Source organism: Malurus melanocephalus, unplaced genomic scaffold, assembly GCF_030028575.1.
Source record: "Malurus melanocephalus ecotype Western Australia unplaced genomic scaffold, MMel_1.1 scaffold_38, whole genome shotgun sequence".
NCBI lineage: Eukaryota > Metazoa > Chordata > Aves > Passeriformes > Maluridae > Malurus > Malurus melanocephalus.
The window spans coordinates 2008239-2025651 of record NW_026623270.1 but is presented as its reverse complement, the minus strand read 5'-3'; the positions used below and the strand labels follow the sequence as shown (position 1 = coordinate 2025651).

At 38.5% G+C, this 17413-nt stretch overlaps 2 protein-coding genes across 4 annotated transcripts in view; one reads left to right on the top strand and one right to left on the bottom strand.

Annotated features, from left to right (window-relative positions):
* SLC2A12 (solute carrier family 2 member 12) overlaps positions 1-329 on the top strand; it is a 31512-nt gene extending 31183 nt beyond the window's left edge. Inside the window, exon 5 of the mRNA XM_057364406.1 lies at positions 187-329. Coding sequence (XP_057220389.1) covers positions 187-283 — 97 coding nt within the window. The 3' untranslated portion in view covers positions 284-329. The remainder of the gene's footprint in view (positions 1-186) is intronic.
* Positions 330-6871: 6542 nt separating this feature from the next.
* Positions 6872-17413, bottom strand: part of TBPL1 (TATA-box binding protein like 1) — a 13092-nt gene continuing 2550 nt past the window's right edge. For 2 of the 3 annotated variants that reach the window (XM_057364403.1, XM_057364404.1), the window contains exons 2-7: positions 13925-14111; positions 13212-13294; positions 12224-12287; positions 10429-10532; positions 10234-10328; positions 6872-7395 (exon numbers count right to left, since the gene is read on the bottom strand). In XM_057364403.1, coding sequence (XP_057220386.1) covers positions 7325-7395; positions 10234-10328; positions 10429-10532; positions 12224-12287; positions 13212-13294; positions 13925-14059 — 552 coding nt within the window. In that variant the 5' untranslated portion in view covers positions 14060-14111 and the 3' untranslated portion in view covers positions 6872-7324. Of the gene's footprint in view, positions 7396-10233; positions 10329-10428; positions 10533-12223; positions 12288-13211; positions 13295-13924; positions 14112-17365 lie in introns of all 3 variants that reach the window. The other variant, XM_057364405.1, reaches the window with a different exon arrangement.

Below are 17413 nucleotides of genomic sequence, written 5' to 3'. Positions count from 1 at the left end.
GGGAAGCGCCGGGAGCCGCCGGAGCATCCCGGGACATCCCGGGATCCAGGGGCTGGGGGAGGCTCTCCGGGCTCCGCTCTGCCGTCCTGCCGGGCCCCCACTCTCAGGGTGGCTGTGTGCCGCAGGGAAGGCGCTCTGCCGGCTCCGTGCGGTGGCAAACCTGTGCGGGCTTTTGTGCTTCTGCAGGAAATACGTGAGGACGCCCTTGTGCGGGGGGAGCCAGCGCAGAGAGAAGCTGGTGCCGGTGGAACTTRCCAGGAGAGAGAAAGAGCAGCTCTACTAGACCTGGGGCAAGCAAAGCAGCCTTCACCGAAAGACTGATTGAAAAAGGAAAAATACTCAGTGATGCTCACGCTGATGGGACACACAGCGTCGTTATTATACACCAGATACTCTCTCTTTTATTTCTTGTAGAACTTTCAGTGGCATTTTACAGCCAACATTAAAGATTGTTGTAGTTTATAACCAACTGGAAATCAAGGCTCTGTCTGTWTCAAGCCAGCATTGCTCACATCCCCTGATGTTACCCACCTCTTACATACTGGAGGTGAATGGAAATTGGAATACCACACAAAATTCTTGTATCTGTATTCAACAAGAGTTCAGTCTGGAAGAAGTGCAAAGAAGAACCAGGGTGCCAAGGAGAAGAAAGAGTCTCACAGGAGGACCCTAGCAAATCAGGTCTGTTTAGGCTAGCAAAAATGGAGCTGAAAAGGGTTAACAACAGTCTGTTGGTAAGTTAGGGAAAACAATCCTATGGAACAAAAAATGGATGACTATGATGTGATTAATGCAGAACAACTGGATATAAACTTTTTATAAATTAATTTTGGATTCAGCTTAATAMGACTTGAAAAAGGATCTTGTTCAGATGAACTTAATTATTTATAACACACAGCACAGTCAACTTGTAAGAGGAACTTTACCATATATTTTCTCAGTAAGGCCAGGATTCATTGACCTAGGAAATACTCCTCAGAAAACATATTCAAATTGTTTAATGAGAGACATTAAATGCATCAGTCTCCACAACTACCTGAAAGGTCATTTTAGCCAACTCAGGGTCAGCCAGGCAATCAGTGACAGGATGAGAGGAAATGGCCTCCAGTWKCACCAGAGGAGATACAGGCTGGACATTCGGAAGAATTTTTTCACTGAAAGGGCGGAAACAACTGGATGTGGCACTGAGTGCTCTGGTTTAGTTGGCATGGTGGTGTTTGGTCAAAGTCTGGAAGCGATCTTGGAGCTCATTTCCAAGCTTATTGATTCTATGATTTGCATAATCAATTAATCTAAACTGACAATGGCCTGAAAGAAGAAGAGAGAGGATTTCTTTGGCCTCTCAGTTCCAGGAAGGCTGGAAACGGAAGGTACCAAAGTTGATGCCAAAATAATTTCCTTTCTCAACATAGGGCACACTAGACTTTGACTTTTGGACTCAGAAAGTGAGAATTGTGTGGTACATGGCAGCACACGGGGAGTTCAGGAACTGTAATCATTGCAGATCATAAATTATATCCAATTTTTGGTTATTGATTAGCAAGTCTATCCTGTAATACTCAAAGAACATCTACAAAGCATTATCCATATGACTCCCGTAAAAGAAGATTGATCCTTTTTTTCTTATTTCTTATTTTCTTAGTGTGTATATGTTGTTACAGTGATCAATAGATAAATATTTATTAGCAGATAAATAAACAGTTCTTTGTTTAAAGAAAAAAAGCCAAAGCATGCTTTAAAAGCATGTTGACTGTCTCCATAGCCACAGAGTGGCATTTTTTCCAGCATTTCATTGAGGCAACAAGACTCACACTGTTAGCTGGAGTGTGGATACTAGTTTGAGCTAAGCACACGAACCCACTTTATTTGCTGACTCATATCATTAAAACCATCTGACTTATTTTGCATTGAAGGAACAGTGACTTACTGACACAGATAAAATTTTTCTTCTGAGCAAAGCAGARCAGTTCTGACCAGATGCTCACATGGTCGTGTTTCTAGATACTGACATCACAAATTTATAAGAGCAAGTCTAGTCAAGACAGTGAGCTCATGTTCAAAACCTGAAATAAACTATTGAAGCCATGGCCATGATTTTCCAGAAGTCACTGGAAATTTAGCTACATCAGGATAAGAGCCTCAGTTTTATAGCATTGATGTCTACAGGACTTTTTTCACCTGCTTCATGTTTAGGCTCGAGGACGGTTATCAGTATCATGAATTCTACTGAGTCAGCTTCAAAACACGAAATGTTAACRTGACTCTGGATAGTCTTTCAAATAATGCTGTCAACATCATTCTTATCCTAACAAGTGCCTGGGATTAAGTCCAGTAATATTTAGTATTACTGTGTTTTTMGTAAGACTATATTGCTGGAAAGTAATTGGTTTCCTGATCTTTGACTTTACCAGGCAGTGGACTATTTGCATTTCCTGTAGTGTCCCTATTTGCTCTGGTTGGTACTGTTTTCTGATAGCTGCCTCTAGATAGCAGATGTTTACCCAAGCCTGTACTGGCTTTTAATTTCTATTACATTGTATTTAGTGAAAGGAGCTTCTGAAAAATCTTTCTCAGCATTGCAGCTTCCCTAACAAACCTCTGCTGTAACAAATTTTCTGAATGTTCTTTAAAAAAAAAAAATTTAAATTAAAATCATGGAAATTGTCTCCYCAGCTTACAGATTTCGGGACCATTGCAAACTCTTTTAAACTTTTCCCATACACACCTATTAAGTGCAAGAACAAATAAATAAAAATACCATATTCCTGGAGAAGGGATAGTTTCAATACTGATTTACTGAGGAGCCCCTGATAGACCTTCAGATAAGTCTTTAAAGTGATGATGCTGTAGCCAAGGACTTTTAAAAAAATCATTATAGCTACAGTTTTAATTGTAGTCCTACAGATTTAGCCTTATATAGCCCTATAAATGTAGCCATAATTGTACAGGTCTTTTATAACAAAGCCTACAGATCTGGTAACACAGAGCTGGCACTCACAATTTCATCAACTATGAAAATACAAGGGGAAAAAGGCACACCTCTTCCAAATCACATCCCTGGATCTCTGAAGCACTCCACAAAGAAATTTGTTCCAGATTTAAAATTATTCAGTATCTTCATTAATGAACTTGATTACATAAAAGAATATGCTAATCAAATATCCAGGCAACACTAAGCTGGGAAAGACYGGGTTGGAATTCAGAACTTCAGAAATCTGTGAAAAAAGCAGGATACAATTCTGAAAATGTAAGCACAAATTTCTCTGGTAACACTAATTGCAAGTCAGAGAATGATAAAATGGTGCTAGAAACTGCAGGAAAAGATCCAGTAGCTGTGACAACCCACAAGCTGGCACTGAGTCAGAGTTATCAATCTACTGGCCCTAGTAGGGTGTATAAATAGAACCAACCCTTCTCTCTAAAGAATATGAAATTTACTTTTCATGGCACTGCCAGTGCTACAGCTGAGCACTGTGCGGAGTTTTCATCGGATCCACATGGAGAAACCAGATGAACAGTGCTCTAGAAAACATGATCCCTGAGGATGGACTGACAGGTGAGTTTATCCAAAGCATCGCTCCCCACATGGAGCTGAGAGCCATCACGCTGGGACACGCTGTCYGGCCAGGGATCTGTGTCACAGCTGCAGGAGTTGGTGGCGAGGGCCTGGGTGGAGGCAGCACAACAGGACAAAGGAAATAAATGCTAACAAACGCTTTCTCCCATGGGAAAGGGGGCAGGGGTGGTGTGGACACATGCAAGTAGAAAGCATCAGCAGAAAGGCCTATTGCAGACTGAGGTGGGGACCTATTTAGAGCACTAGGAAATGGAGTGATATCCCTGAGAACATGCATACACTACCAGATGGCTTTCATCATCAGGTTTTAAAATGTACTTTTCAGTTTGAGGCTCCCTTAGAGCTAGAAGGACAGGTGGGCACATATTTCAAGAGATCTTTTACTTGCTATTATTCTCTTCAATGCTACCCTGCAAGTTTGATAGTGTGCTTTTCAGCTCTGTTATGGTTTRTTATAAAGGCCTCAAACTGTTAGCATGGATCCAGGCAGCACTTCAAAAGAACCAATGCCCATTTTAATACATTSCAGCTCATTATTAACTTTCATTTTTGTTCTAAGAGACAGATTTCACACTATGTGACAGTGATAACAAAGCAAAATGTTCCTCTTTCTCCACAGATAAATTTAGGAGACACATATGCTTCATAAAAGCTCCAGATATTCATTGGTAACACTCAAAGGCTTTGTAATTTGATTTGAAGAGTCAAGCCTAACCCATGACAGTTATTGTAGTAATAATGGCCAAATCCTCATTCATCAGTTTAGGACTACACTTTGTCCCTCAATACCATTACAATCTTGTTCATTGTTCAAGTATCTTCTACATTTTCTTTTTAAAATTGTAATAATAATAAATAGGGCTCCCAAATGGTGAGTTGTTCATTGAGGTCTTTGACTATGCCCAAAATCCTTATTTACATCAGGAGCRCCAAGATCCACATTATTTGGTACAAACTGGACAACTTAGACATAGCAAGCTTCTCCCTGCTTGCTATATTGAACTCCCTGACAGTTGAACTCCACTTCATCATTGGTTATAAAYCCTCTGATTAGCTCAARAAGTGGGCCCATGGGAATCTCATGTGGTTTAACAAGGCCAAGTGCCAAGTGCTGCAYGGRGSCCGGGGCAACCCCCTGTACTAACACAGGCTGGGGRATGAACAGATCCAGAGCAGCCCTGYCGAGGATTAGGGGRTGCTRGTGGGTGAGAGACTGGACATGACCCAGCAAAGTGTGCTCACATCTGCATGGTCAGCAGGGCAAGGGAAGGATTCTGTCCCTCTACTTYGGTGAGACCCCACCTAGAGTGCTGTGTCCAGCTCTGAGGTCYTCAGAACTGGAAGGACATCARCCTGCTGGAATGAGCACAAAGACCACCAAGATGATTAGAGGAAAGGTTGAGATAATTGGAATTGTTCATCTGGAAAAGACCTAATTGTGATATGCCAGTGCCTGAAGGTAACCTGTATGAAATATGGAGAGGGACTTCTTACAAGGGCTAATAGTGACAGGGCAAGGAGGAGCATCTTTAAACTACCAGGGTAGGTTTACATTAGGTATAAGGAAGAAATTATTTACTGTGAGGATGGTGAGGCACTGGAATAGGGTGCCCAGAGTTGTGGATGCACCATCCTTGGATGTGTTCAAGGCCAGGTTGGATGGGGCTCTAAGCAACCTGGTCTACACCAARGTTTCCAAGCCCATGGAAGGGCTTGGAAAGGAATCTTGAAGATTCCTTCCAAACCCTTCCATTTTCTGATTCTAGAGCTCAAAAGGCTTTTATGAACATACCAGTTATGACTTATGGCAAAGTTTGTTTTTGTTCTGAGGTATTTGGTGAAGCATTTTCCATACCACTYCATCCTTTCCATGCTTTCTGCACAAAGTCACTAAGGACAGCCCCAAGTTCTATACCACCCACTCAGGCAGATTAAATCCATCATGCCAGGCACTTGCTTCCTCCAGCTGTTCTTCCACCTTTCTTTCAAAGCTGTGATTTCTGGTACAGTAACAGCTCAGTTTACTATTTTTAGCACCCACTAGGACTGTACATTACCTGCAGCATGCAAGAGCAGTGTTACATTTCTCTTCAGTGAGATAGGGAAAAAAGACATACATACATTTATACATATTTATTGTATCTTTTTAAAAGTAGCATTTGCAGTTACTTTTAAGCATTCACCTCTCTTCTGTTTCAAATGTGCACTTACTGAGAGAAACATCTACTGGCTTCCAAGTCCAAGATTAATACCAATAATACATGCCTGAATCAAGCTTCATTGCTTGTTGGCAGTTCCTATCATCAAAACAGTATACAGTAAGAAAAGTGTAGAAAAGGTCTGTGTTAACCATTCAGAAATAAGCTGGGGCTGGATTAGAGTGATCACATCTTCTCCAGTTGAAGCACAATTTTCCTGAAGTTCATGTTTAATTTTTTTTCTTCTGCATCGTGTAGGTGGACAAGGCAGTTGTTTTTTCTACAGTAGCTTCATAAGTTGATAAGGTAATTAAGCTATTGGTAAGCATCCAAGGGAGGGCCACGAGCATGGTGAAGGGTCTGGAAGGGAAGCTGTATGAGGAGGGGCTGAGGTCACTCAGTTTGTTCAGCTTGGAGAGGAGGAGACTGAGGGGAGACCTCACTGCGGTCTTCAACATCCTCATGAGGGGAAGCAGAAGGGCATGTACCGATCTCTTCASTCTCGTTGACCAGTGACAGGACTTGAGGAAACAGCGTGAAGCTGAGTCAGAGRAGGTTTAGTATAGATACCAGGAAAAAGTTTTTCACACAGAGGGTGGKTGGGCACTGGAACAGGCTCCCCAGTGAAGTGGTGACAGCACCAAACCTGACAAAGTTCAAGAAGAGTTTGGACAATGCTCTCAGGCACATGGTGTGACTCTTGGGGTGTCCTGTGCAGAGCCAGGAGTTGGACTCAGTGATCCTGATGCGTCCCTTCCAACTCAGCATATTCTACTATTCATCTATAGGAAAACACTTGCTGTAGACCTTTATATTTAGAAATGTCTTCTCTTCATGTAACAGCAAGAAAATACTTGAAGTCTGGTATGTAGTTAAGAGAACTGGGAACAAACCAAATTTCATCCTCAGATAAACATATGTAACTACTATAGATTTCAATCTAACCCACGCACAAAGGTTTACACATACTACAAACAGAAACAGAAGGTACCAGCAAAAGATTATCCTTACATTGTTTCAAATTAATTTGCAACTATACAATTTTAATTGTAATATAAAAAGGGAAGGAATATAACAGAACAGGTATGAAGAGAAGTATTTTCCAAACTTTTATTTGTGCACATTCATCAGGTGAAAAAGATAACTTTTACAGCTTCTTTGGTGCCCAATATTCAGCATACAAAAATGTAAAAGACTATTCACAAATAAAACACAAGCTCAAGCTAAAAAAAAAAAAAAAGTCTTAAAGGTAGTGCACATCGTGACAGCTTTGCTTATGAATACACAGAAATTACTGCAAAAATAAATAGAATGTCTTTTTAAAAGCAGCAATTTCATATCTTGTAAACTTCCGTTTTTACAATACAGCACTGTTAAGAGTAAAATCCAAAAGAACTGGAGTCTATACTGTGGCCATGAGCAAGTAAAAGAGTCTGTATTCCTCTGCTATGGTTGGTCCAGTTTTCCTTTTTGCTTTTAGTCCAATGTGCAGCAGTCTTTGAAGGTGCTCGGTTAGGGACCCTAACCATCAARTGGTGAATTGTAAAATTTATTTCCTGCTTTCAAATACGAATGGATAGATCTGTTCCACAGCACTGGCAACAGCCTTTACGTTTGGCCCTGAGACACAGTTTAAAAGAAAAAAAAAAAAGGCAGTAGGAAGAGAAAAATCAGGGATTCAGAAATTAAACGAACACCAGTATCTTTAAAAAAACCTTAATATTATTAGCAATCACAGCTTTATACCATAGACAATAATTACTCCCCCATTTCCCCTAACTTAAGAAGGTTTTTCTCTGAACACTTTTCATATAAAAGTCTCTTCTTGTGAGTAAATCTGCAAGATGTTCTACATTGATCAATAGCTAGACTACAAATAAATAATATTGTCATTTAATTTCGTAACAACTGGACTGATTTTCAATTTGCTGGCCTAAACAACGCAGAGAAGAGTGGCAGAGGTGCAAGAAATTATTTTACTTCTGTCAGTCTTCTAGGAATCTGTGTTTCTTCAAGCCCTAGCCACTTCTAGCTCTTGCTTAAAAAACCTACTGACAAAAGCTACTATTAAATAATGCTGGATTTAGCGAAAGTCCATTTCAAGAAAGGTTATTTTAGGTTTGAAAATAAAAGACTATTACTTTCTATCCTGAGTTTTGCAAATAGCTTCATCATTGATCTCAGGACAAAACCTACAAGCCAGGGAATTCTTTTATCATCTCAGGATGAAGCATATGAAAGTTATTTAACATGACCTATGAGCATTCAGGCAAAGAAAAGGAAATATAACCTAGCAATGCTTTTTGGTGGTACTAGACCACTTTACACAATRAAAAATTAAGAAAAAATTGCAAGTAAGTGAACAGTAACATGCCAGAAGATACTAATTCTGGATAGAAGCTTGCTGATGCAGATAAAGGTCTCGCATGCTTTGATGAATGTGAACTCAGGTTTTTTGTAACCCCACTTCAGACTTCAAAAGTTTCTTCCAAGTATAGAGAACCGTTCAAAATTACTCCGAAAGCAATAACTTAAGCAAAAATTACTTAAGTAATTATTGTTTTACATGCTCAGTCAGAAAGCAAATGGACGAGAATAGGATTCTTCCTGTATTTTCAAACTGGTCAAGTAAAGCACTCAGCTAAAGTAAGTCTGGTGAAAGATACCTGTATTCTGGGTAGATACTGCACCCTCCTTAAATCTGGCTGCTATTAGGAATGAAAGTTCTCAAGAAASCCTTCAAAAAGTGAGAATGTGAATAAGCCAATTCTCTGTAAGGCTGAAGAGATGTAAAAACTGGATCATCATTCTAGAGCATATAAGAGAAGGAAAAAACAAAGCAAAACAAAACAAACCTCCTAAACAACCCCCTCATTACTCATTTTGGAATAAAAGAAATAATGTTTCATTCTATTACATGCTAGTGATTTTTACTGCCTTTTACCAATGAAACTAAACCTTTTTATACATGTCCCATTAAAAGAGCCCACCTTCCTGGGCTTTTTGTAACATTTCTAATTATGTATCTCAAATAAMATTCTCTGAGTCAGAGGTATTACAAGTACTACAGAAATATGAATCTTGAAAAGAATCTCGTCTGAATGCAATTGAGAAGGAGCGCAGTAAGGTTGAAAAGCAATTTAAGACATTTTTAGGATAAGATGTGTAAGACCCTGGACATTTCTTTTTCTCTAGAAGAGAGGCCGAGGCAAAGCAGAAGCTTTCAAAATCAACAGAGGTCCGAGATATTTCAAACTCACTGCAACAATGAAACCAGAAGGATGCAAAACTTTTATGTTTACCTTGATATTTGGAAAGAAAATTCTGAAAATACGAAAGCAATTGTGTAAGTAATGAAGTAATAAGAATCTTACAGAGAAGCTGAATCTCATTAGGAGGCTGACACGACACGCGGAGAGCTTTTCATTACTGCAGTGATACTAAGGCTTCTTATTTAAATTTAGTTTCTAGTTTTGGCTAGACCATTTGCTGCACCGTGCAGAACACACACTGCGATCTTGAAATATTTTTTAGCCCTTTACTTTTACATTACTGAATCGGATGGAATTTTGTCTTCTTTAGAAAAAACTTCTCCCAATATCTTGTGGGAAATGTTCTGCATAAACTTACRTATTTATTAAAGAATCAAGATGTGAAAATAAAAAAATCCTTACCCAGCTTTTGAACCAGTAGCTGAGCTCTAACAACTGTATGACATAATTCCTGCTAAAGCAAGACACAATGAWTTTTTTTGGTTTTGTAGCATTTTAACATGTTTCCCTGAAAAACCTGACTTCTTGTGCCTGGACACTGGTGGTGGACGTCTCACAAGCAAAAGAGGATGAAAAATGAAAATKATGAAGAGAGCGGAAAAAAATGGAACGGCCTTTCCAAGACCAGGGACAATCATGTCTCTGATTACATGGGAAAAATCACTGATGCCTGTGATTCAGTGGTGGTTCTCCTAGCTGAGCTTTAACTGAAGAGAGCACAAGTTTGAAGAACTGTAAGTACTGATCAACTTCATTTATGATGAAATGCTATGCTATCCTGTGAGTTTCCATAAATCTCCAGTTTGGAAATAGCTATTTATGAAAGGCATAATAGTACTAAATACAGTGTAGTTAATAGCACTATGATACGAAAAAAAAAAAGGAAGAAAATTCAAGTATTTAAATAAACAATAAACACCTGCATTCTCAAGTCCTATCTTACTTTTGTTTTCATAAAAAAAAACCACCCAGACTATGTACATTCAGTCTAACTAACCTTTTGAACCCACCAATAATAACTCTCCTGGCACTTTCACTCAAAAACAAACTAGGTGCTAGCACTGGGAAGCAAAATACTTTCAACATTATCCTTTGACTGTTTTAAACACCTTGCTTCCCAAAGCCACTGGTTCTAAAGTTAAATATTCCCAACAAGTTAAATATTTATTTTTTGACATTAAAATACCTGTAACTGTGATACTGCCTGTGGAAAAAATCTGTAAGGTAGCTCTGAGAGATTTTATTCTGTAACACACGGCAGGATGAAGTTCTGGTTCATAACTAGAAAACAAAATGAAAGGTAAAAAAGAGAGCTCGTGAACTGAAAAATAAAAATTTAAGAAGTATTCCAGGACTAAAATACTTTAAAATCCTACCATACCTCGCATGAGGTCTGTTATTCTTCGTAAATTCTGGCAATCTGATCTCAAAGGGCATGTTGCACACTGCTAAAACATTCACAACTTTAAAATCTGTGAAAATAACCTTTTCAAAAGAGGGAAAAAAGACATTAGAAATTTATAATGAATCAGATGTGAGAGTTAAAAAAAAAAAGAGGATACTACTTAGGATATTTTGATGAGATTTCAAAATTAAAACCTTGAGACTGATGCATTTCTAATAGGCATCTAAACAGTATTTAATGGACTCAGATAATTTACATTATCCTTCCATGTTGGACTAAGTATTGAACTAGATACCTCACAGTTGTATCATGGTCCCCACATCATTATGGTTATAGCATAGTTTAAGAACGAGACACAGAAACAACTCATACTGCTGTACTAAACAGTTCCCCACTGAAAAGAAACTAAATTTAACAGCTCATGGAACATCAAAGTAAGCACAGAAGAAGCTTAAATATCGTCGCGAACTTCTTTAATGCCTTGTTGCTATACACCATTATCATTAAAGCAAAGAATAAGAAAGGGGACAACTGTTCTGCTTTAAATGTCTAGTGGCCAGTGCAGCAAACTGTTTTTCTACTCTGTACCTTCCTGAAACCCAACTCAAAGTATTTTCTTTCAGTTATTCTTCACCACAGACATTTTAGATGACAACAAAATAACCAGCAGACAACTGCTACACAAAGGAACCCCACTGCTCAGAGGTCAGTGTTGGCGGTGTCACTTGGGAAACTTTTATTTTCTGAGATTGCTGAAACTTTAAATGGCTGTTCTTCTGTCTACACTTTTCAGAAAGATATTACTGGTAGAAGTAACTTAGCCTCATATCAATTGAATCTGCAAAATATGAAGTGCTCACTTTATTATAAAACTTGGTATGTCTAAACTGGAAGCACTGTGCACCTCACTGACTTTATGTTCCATTCCAGCTTTAAGAGATTGGGCCCAAAATACACATTTGTGACAGTAGGAGTGTCACACTTTTGCTGGGGTCTGATGCAGCTTTACCAGCACAGCCTGTCACYTTTGTCTTTATGTACTATCATCAAAAGGGTCTCTCCCCGAAAAGGGCAGCTACTGGGTCTCTTTAATTTTCTGTCCCTAAACTAAACCTGTGTGTAAACAGCACAACAGGCTATCAGGAAGTTTTAGWGTACTAAATGATGTCATTTTAAGTTGTTCATGTTGCTGTTTTTCAACCTTTGCTATGAAATGCAAGTGCTGTTCCTGACTGGAAATGTTAACCCAAACCCAGAAAAAAGAGGGAGTTTGCTGTCCTAAGTATTTTATTTGGTTTATTTCTAGCTGTGCAACCTGACAGCACAGGAGCATTTCTTTTCCTCCCTCTTTAGTTAAAGAGGCTCAAACTTGCCCTTATTAAGATGGAAATGTATCTGGTATTCCAGCAGAAACGAGTGAAAATTATGTTCAAATGACAGTACTCTTCAGAACTTTTTACAAATAGAATTTACAATATCCAGAAAGATTTATCTATGAAACATCTGTGGGTGGTTCATATATTAAACAAATTTTGTTGTTCATTATCTAGTGAAGAAGCACTACTCTCAGCTGCCAAACAAAACTCAAATCCACAAAACAAAACAGCTTATCTTTAACCAGCATCTGGAAAATGTATGCAGACACAAAATGGGCATCTGAATGAAAACACGCTTACTGATAAATTGTTATGCTCCCCCTTCTTTGTTTCTTCCTAAAAAATTGACTACCAACATTGCTTGAGTCAGACAAGTCCTTTTTCACCAAAATTACCTGAAAACCTAGTTTCTGTAGACTACGAGCTAATCGTCTGGCACCAAATTTAGCTTCTTCTTCACTATAAAGGAGAAAGAAAAGAATCTAGCATTAACAAAAATAGAGTGTATAGTTGTGCAGACACACGCCACAATAGCTACTCAGGCTACAAAATGAACCATTATATAATGTAGTGCATCAGCCAGGATCTCATGGACAGCCTTCATTTCAACCTACTCTAAATATCACATTTTAATTAGACAGACATTCAAATGGAGTCCTTTATGTCCTGTTTGAAGAATATTGTGGCACTTGGCTCCAGCTGAAGTGAGAGACAAGTTTTGGTCGTACATGATTTTAAGTACTCTTAACAGATAAATAAGATCACACGTAGTCTGGGGTCAGCCTCCTGAACAATCCTCTTTCATACTGGAACAGAGATCATACCTAGAAAGTATGCAAATTTGCTATTATACCTTACCTTACCCTTAATTCAAAATGCAGACATATCTTAAAGGAATTCAGCTGTTAAGAGTTTAGTGAGTCTCAGATGTATCTGAACTGAGAGCCTACTTTTGCTTCTTTCCAGTCCCTCAACACTGTAAAACTTCACTAAATACATGTGGGGTTTTGTGAAAAAATAAGAGTTATCCTCAAGAAACGTCATCCCTTCCCAAGTCTCAACTTCTAGCTAAACACACAGAATTCTTAAAGACTGCGCAAATCTCTTTAGAATTTTCTTAATAATGCAGTTTTCCCAGCTGCTCTCCCAAGAAGGCTGAACTGATGTTGCTTARGATCTCAATACAGTCTGAGGCAGATACTCCACATAAAAAACTTCCTCCCAAATACATAGTTTGATAAGAATCTACATATGATCCAGTGTGAGCAAATCTAAGCAGTGGSAAGTACTACCTCTTCTTCATTTACTTTAATGTTGTATTTTAAAATGCACAGGGATTTAGAGCTAGAGAAAGAATTTAGAGCTAGAGAAGAATCTACTCACCTTGTGGCTCCTGTGCAAATAACTTTTCCTGAGGACCAAATTGTGGCCGTAATCCTAGGYTTCCTAAGCTTCATTAAAACCTTCTAAAAAGAAGAGTGGAAAAATTGGAAATTAGCATTAATTCAATTTCATACTGTAAAAAAATTATCTGTTACCCAAGTCAACTAAAGTTACTCTAAAACTTCCTTTCTTTTTGATAGGCTTGTACTGTTCCTTCATCTCTTTCAGCAATTAAAAAACCCTAGCTCCTGAGAAGAGCAAAGTAAGCATGAAATATGTCAACCAATAATTCAGTGTACACAAAAAAAAAAAAAGAAGGTATTTTTCACTAAACAAAAAGCTGAAAACCACAAGCACGATTCTGATTTTTTCTTATTACAATCATATGACATTTCTGACTCCTTATCAAGAAATATTTTCTTGACACAGCAATCAAATTCTGGGAGACAAAACAGACCCTGATGTGTAAGAGGTCTCATCACATACCTTGTACTCAGCATTCACTTCACCTGGTGCTGTCTCCTGAGACAGCATTTCATYACTCCCATTACTGTACATGTAGTCTATTACTGACTAAATACCTACCACAAAAGAAATAAAAGAAATAAAATTCTGCTTTTCTCTATTTACCATACACAGGTATTAGGCAGAAGAATGTTTAGCTTAAGGAACATTTCTAAAAATGGATAACTGAAGTACATTGAATCTCTTACCCCAACATCACGCTTGTATATCACATTTGCTCCCTCTAATGCAATCTTCCTCAAGTTTAAATGACATCTTGTTCTAAAAACACACACTACATTTGTGATTAAAATGTCCAGTGCAACATCACTGTCCGCATCCATTGGGGTGATTTACAACTCAATTCTCCCACCAGCTCACCACGAAGATCACATCCTGAGAAGCAAAAATGATAAAATTAACCACAGCAATAGAAAATTGCCTGTTAATGCYATTGTATACATTTGACCCTTAAAAGAGACAGGAAGCAGAAGTGACTACACTCTGACTCATTTAACAGTGTGGGGAGGGGGAGTGTCTGCATCCTTTGTGCTAGAAAATAGGAGGTAATGTGTTTTAAGCCATGTTACYAGACTTAATAGCAATGAAGTGCATRTAYACATATATAATAATATATGTTACAATTCATACTAACTATATTAGGACACTGTAAAGATTACTGAAACTTCTGCCATAGCTCCAGTGGATAGTTTGTCCTCAGCTCATTTGAGGATGTCATTAGACACCTCAGGAAAATGCACTTCTCTGACTGCTGAAGTTGATAATTTTGAACAGTTTGACATTTGTGTTGGAATGGATGAGCCTATGAATAACTTTGAACTAACATGGGTTACACAAACTGCAGTCTGCAGACAACCTGCTACCACAGCTTTCCCATCTTCATCCAGCACTCTTGGCCTATCTCTCTTAATAATAGCTTAAAACAAACKATACGAAGTGTCTTGGTGGCAGCAACAGCCTGGGCTGACCCTCTCCACTGGCCACAGGAAAGCACTGTACAGGCAGAGGGAAACTGAGTGTTTCTGAAGAAAAGCACGGGTAACCATGAAGGCACAGGATGGCCGCCCAGAGCAGGCGCTGCAAACCTAAGGCACCCAGGAAGCATCCAGGCAGCCCATGAACATCAAAGGCACCACTCCTCACASACACCTCAACTGGGAAAGGCTACCATGCATCCCAGCCCAAGAACACCCGACATCTCTTCTGTAACCATACCAAAGCCAAGTCAGTAGACATCTCAAGTAAATCTTAGGTAAAGAAATAAAGAGGGGGGGAAACAGCAAGATCATTGGTATACAGTGAAAAGCACTTATATAAAAATTTTAGCAACATTTAATCCAAAATAAACAAAAAGGAAAGCAAGGAACAAAATCAAAGAAAAAACTGTCACATATGTGAAAAGCTCAATGTGGTCATTGCCAGAAGAGAAGCAGGACACTAGGCATCAAGAACAATAACATACCTAACAGACTATAATGTATTTATACCCCTTTAAATGTTTTGGCCTTATGTTCTATACTAGAAATCTTCAAGATACAACATTGTTGCTATCAGTACTTCCATCTGACATGACTTCAGAAACATCATGCCATAGTCTGTAATCGAGAACTTTGACTACCACTCACYGACAATAAGAAGTAACAAACTACAAGGCAGATGTGCACAACATACTGGGTCAATCACTGTGGTGGTTACTGCTTACACTCTGCAGCTTGTTCCCTGCTGAAAGAATTATTCTGTAATTGTTGGCTTGTCCAATAAGAAAAAGCAAGATGGATGATATACAGAAAAGAGATGAAGAAACAGCAAGAGGAAAACAGAAGAACCAAAGGTTATGTGTGGGGGTGGAGGGAATGCAGGCAAAGAAGAGAACAAACAGTAACTAATTAGTACTCCCAGATCCTTTTTTATCTTTTTTTATTGAACCAAATATTACGTGAATCCTCAAAGTTAGAAATTACTTATCCCATCTGGTTTTGATGGACTACTACAGATTGGGCAAGTAATTTATGGCACCAGATCCAAAGATAGCACATGTGCAGATTTTGAATGGCATGCAGGCAGGGCCAGCACSGAGCTGGAACCCGTGGCATCTTCAGAGAGGCATTTGTTTTCCACCCTGGCTCCAACTCCTGGCTCTTGCTGAGTTCATTTACTGGAACCATGAAAGATTGTCAACAAGATACYTCCAATCAGCAGTGTCTCCCAATTATCAGCAAGTGTTTGCTGGCACATTCAGTCTCTACATTCTGAAAGAAYACCACCGGCATGCATAACACCCTTGAAAGGTTGCTAACATCTAAGCAAACCATAGTAGTGTATGATAATGTCCCCATAAAACATGGCTTGTCTTAAAAAGATCCAGGGAGGAAAGTCACATGCTCATTCAGAACAAAGGAAAAAGTGGTTGAAAAGAGAGGAAAATTACAATTTAAAAGGAAGAGATCTATTATTAAGGAAAAAAGGAGGCTGTGGAGCTGTCAGTAAGCATGTTTTCAGCAATTACAATGTATCTTGGTTAAAAGTACAATCTACTTGCACAGATTTTAAGGGGAGAAAAATTACACAGATTACAATGGTGTGCCCCCATTTTCATTAGCCAAGTTCTGAAAGCTCAAGACAACAGACACTAAAGGAGGGGCTTTTTAATTTGGAATTGTATATATTATGTCAATGACATTGAAGACACCCATTCCTATTAAGCATACAAATACAAYGTTAAATGCTTCCAAGGCATGGTTTAGAAATATCGGTAAACAAAAATGTTTCTAGGCTTGGATACTGTTATCAAGCAGTAAGTAAGCACAACCTATCATAATCTTTGATTTAAGCATTCATTTTAACATCTAACACCTTACTTGCAAAAAAGAAAAAAAAAATCTAGAGAGAAGCTGTCCTGCTACTTTTCTTTGGGAAGTCTCAATAGCTTCAAATTCATAGCAACCATGAGAACAAGAGCAACTTACACTTTTTAAAAAAATAAAAATGCATGGACTACATTAAAAAAAGCAATCTGAAGAACATGTTTACAAAGCAGGTCTAACAATGCTCAAGAAAGAAAGATGTTGCTCTTATTTACACGTCTCTACAGCAGCATCACCAGCAGGAACATTCTGATCCTTCTCTTTCCCAGCTGTCTCTTGTATTYTCTGCTATTCACACACACTACTGTAGCATTGACTGTTATTTGCTAAAAGTGGAATTTCTGCATTTCTATTTATKTTCTCAAAATGGGAAAAATAGTGCTCCTTACATATAAGCCTGTTTTTATTCAGTATTTATGCAGTTACACTTGCAGAACAGAGCTTGAGCAGAAACCAAAGATCTGGTTCTTTCCAGTTCTGGATTTGTAAATGCTTAAGTTGATTTTATTGAGCTCAGCTTAGGTTTTGTTGATTAATTTTGCCCTTTGAAGGTTCTCTCATCTGAACTGTAGAATTTTGGCAGTCTGAATCTCATTTCTAAAATGATGTTTTGCCAGCTAATGCAGTAACAGGTTAAATTTRAAAATAATTTGTCTCCATGTACAGCATTTCTCTTAAATTATGTACTTCATTTGACTTTCTCCAGCACAAGAAACTAGCTAACTTTGATTTCAAGCTGTTTTGCACCACTGTAACACAATCTACCTTGACAGAGGAAATAAGTTTAAATACATCTCTGCAGAAGTTTGCATT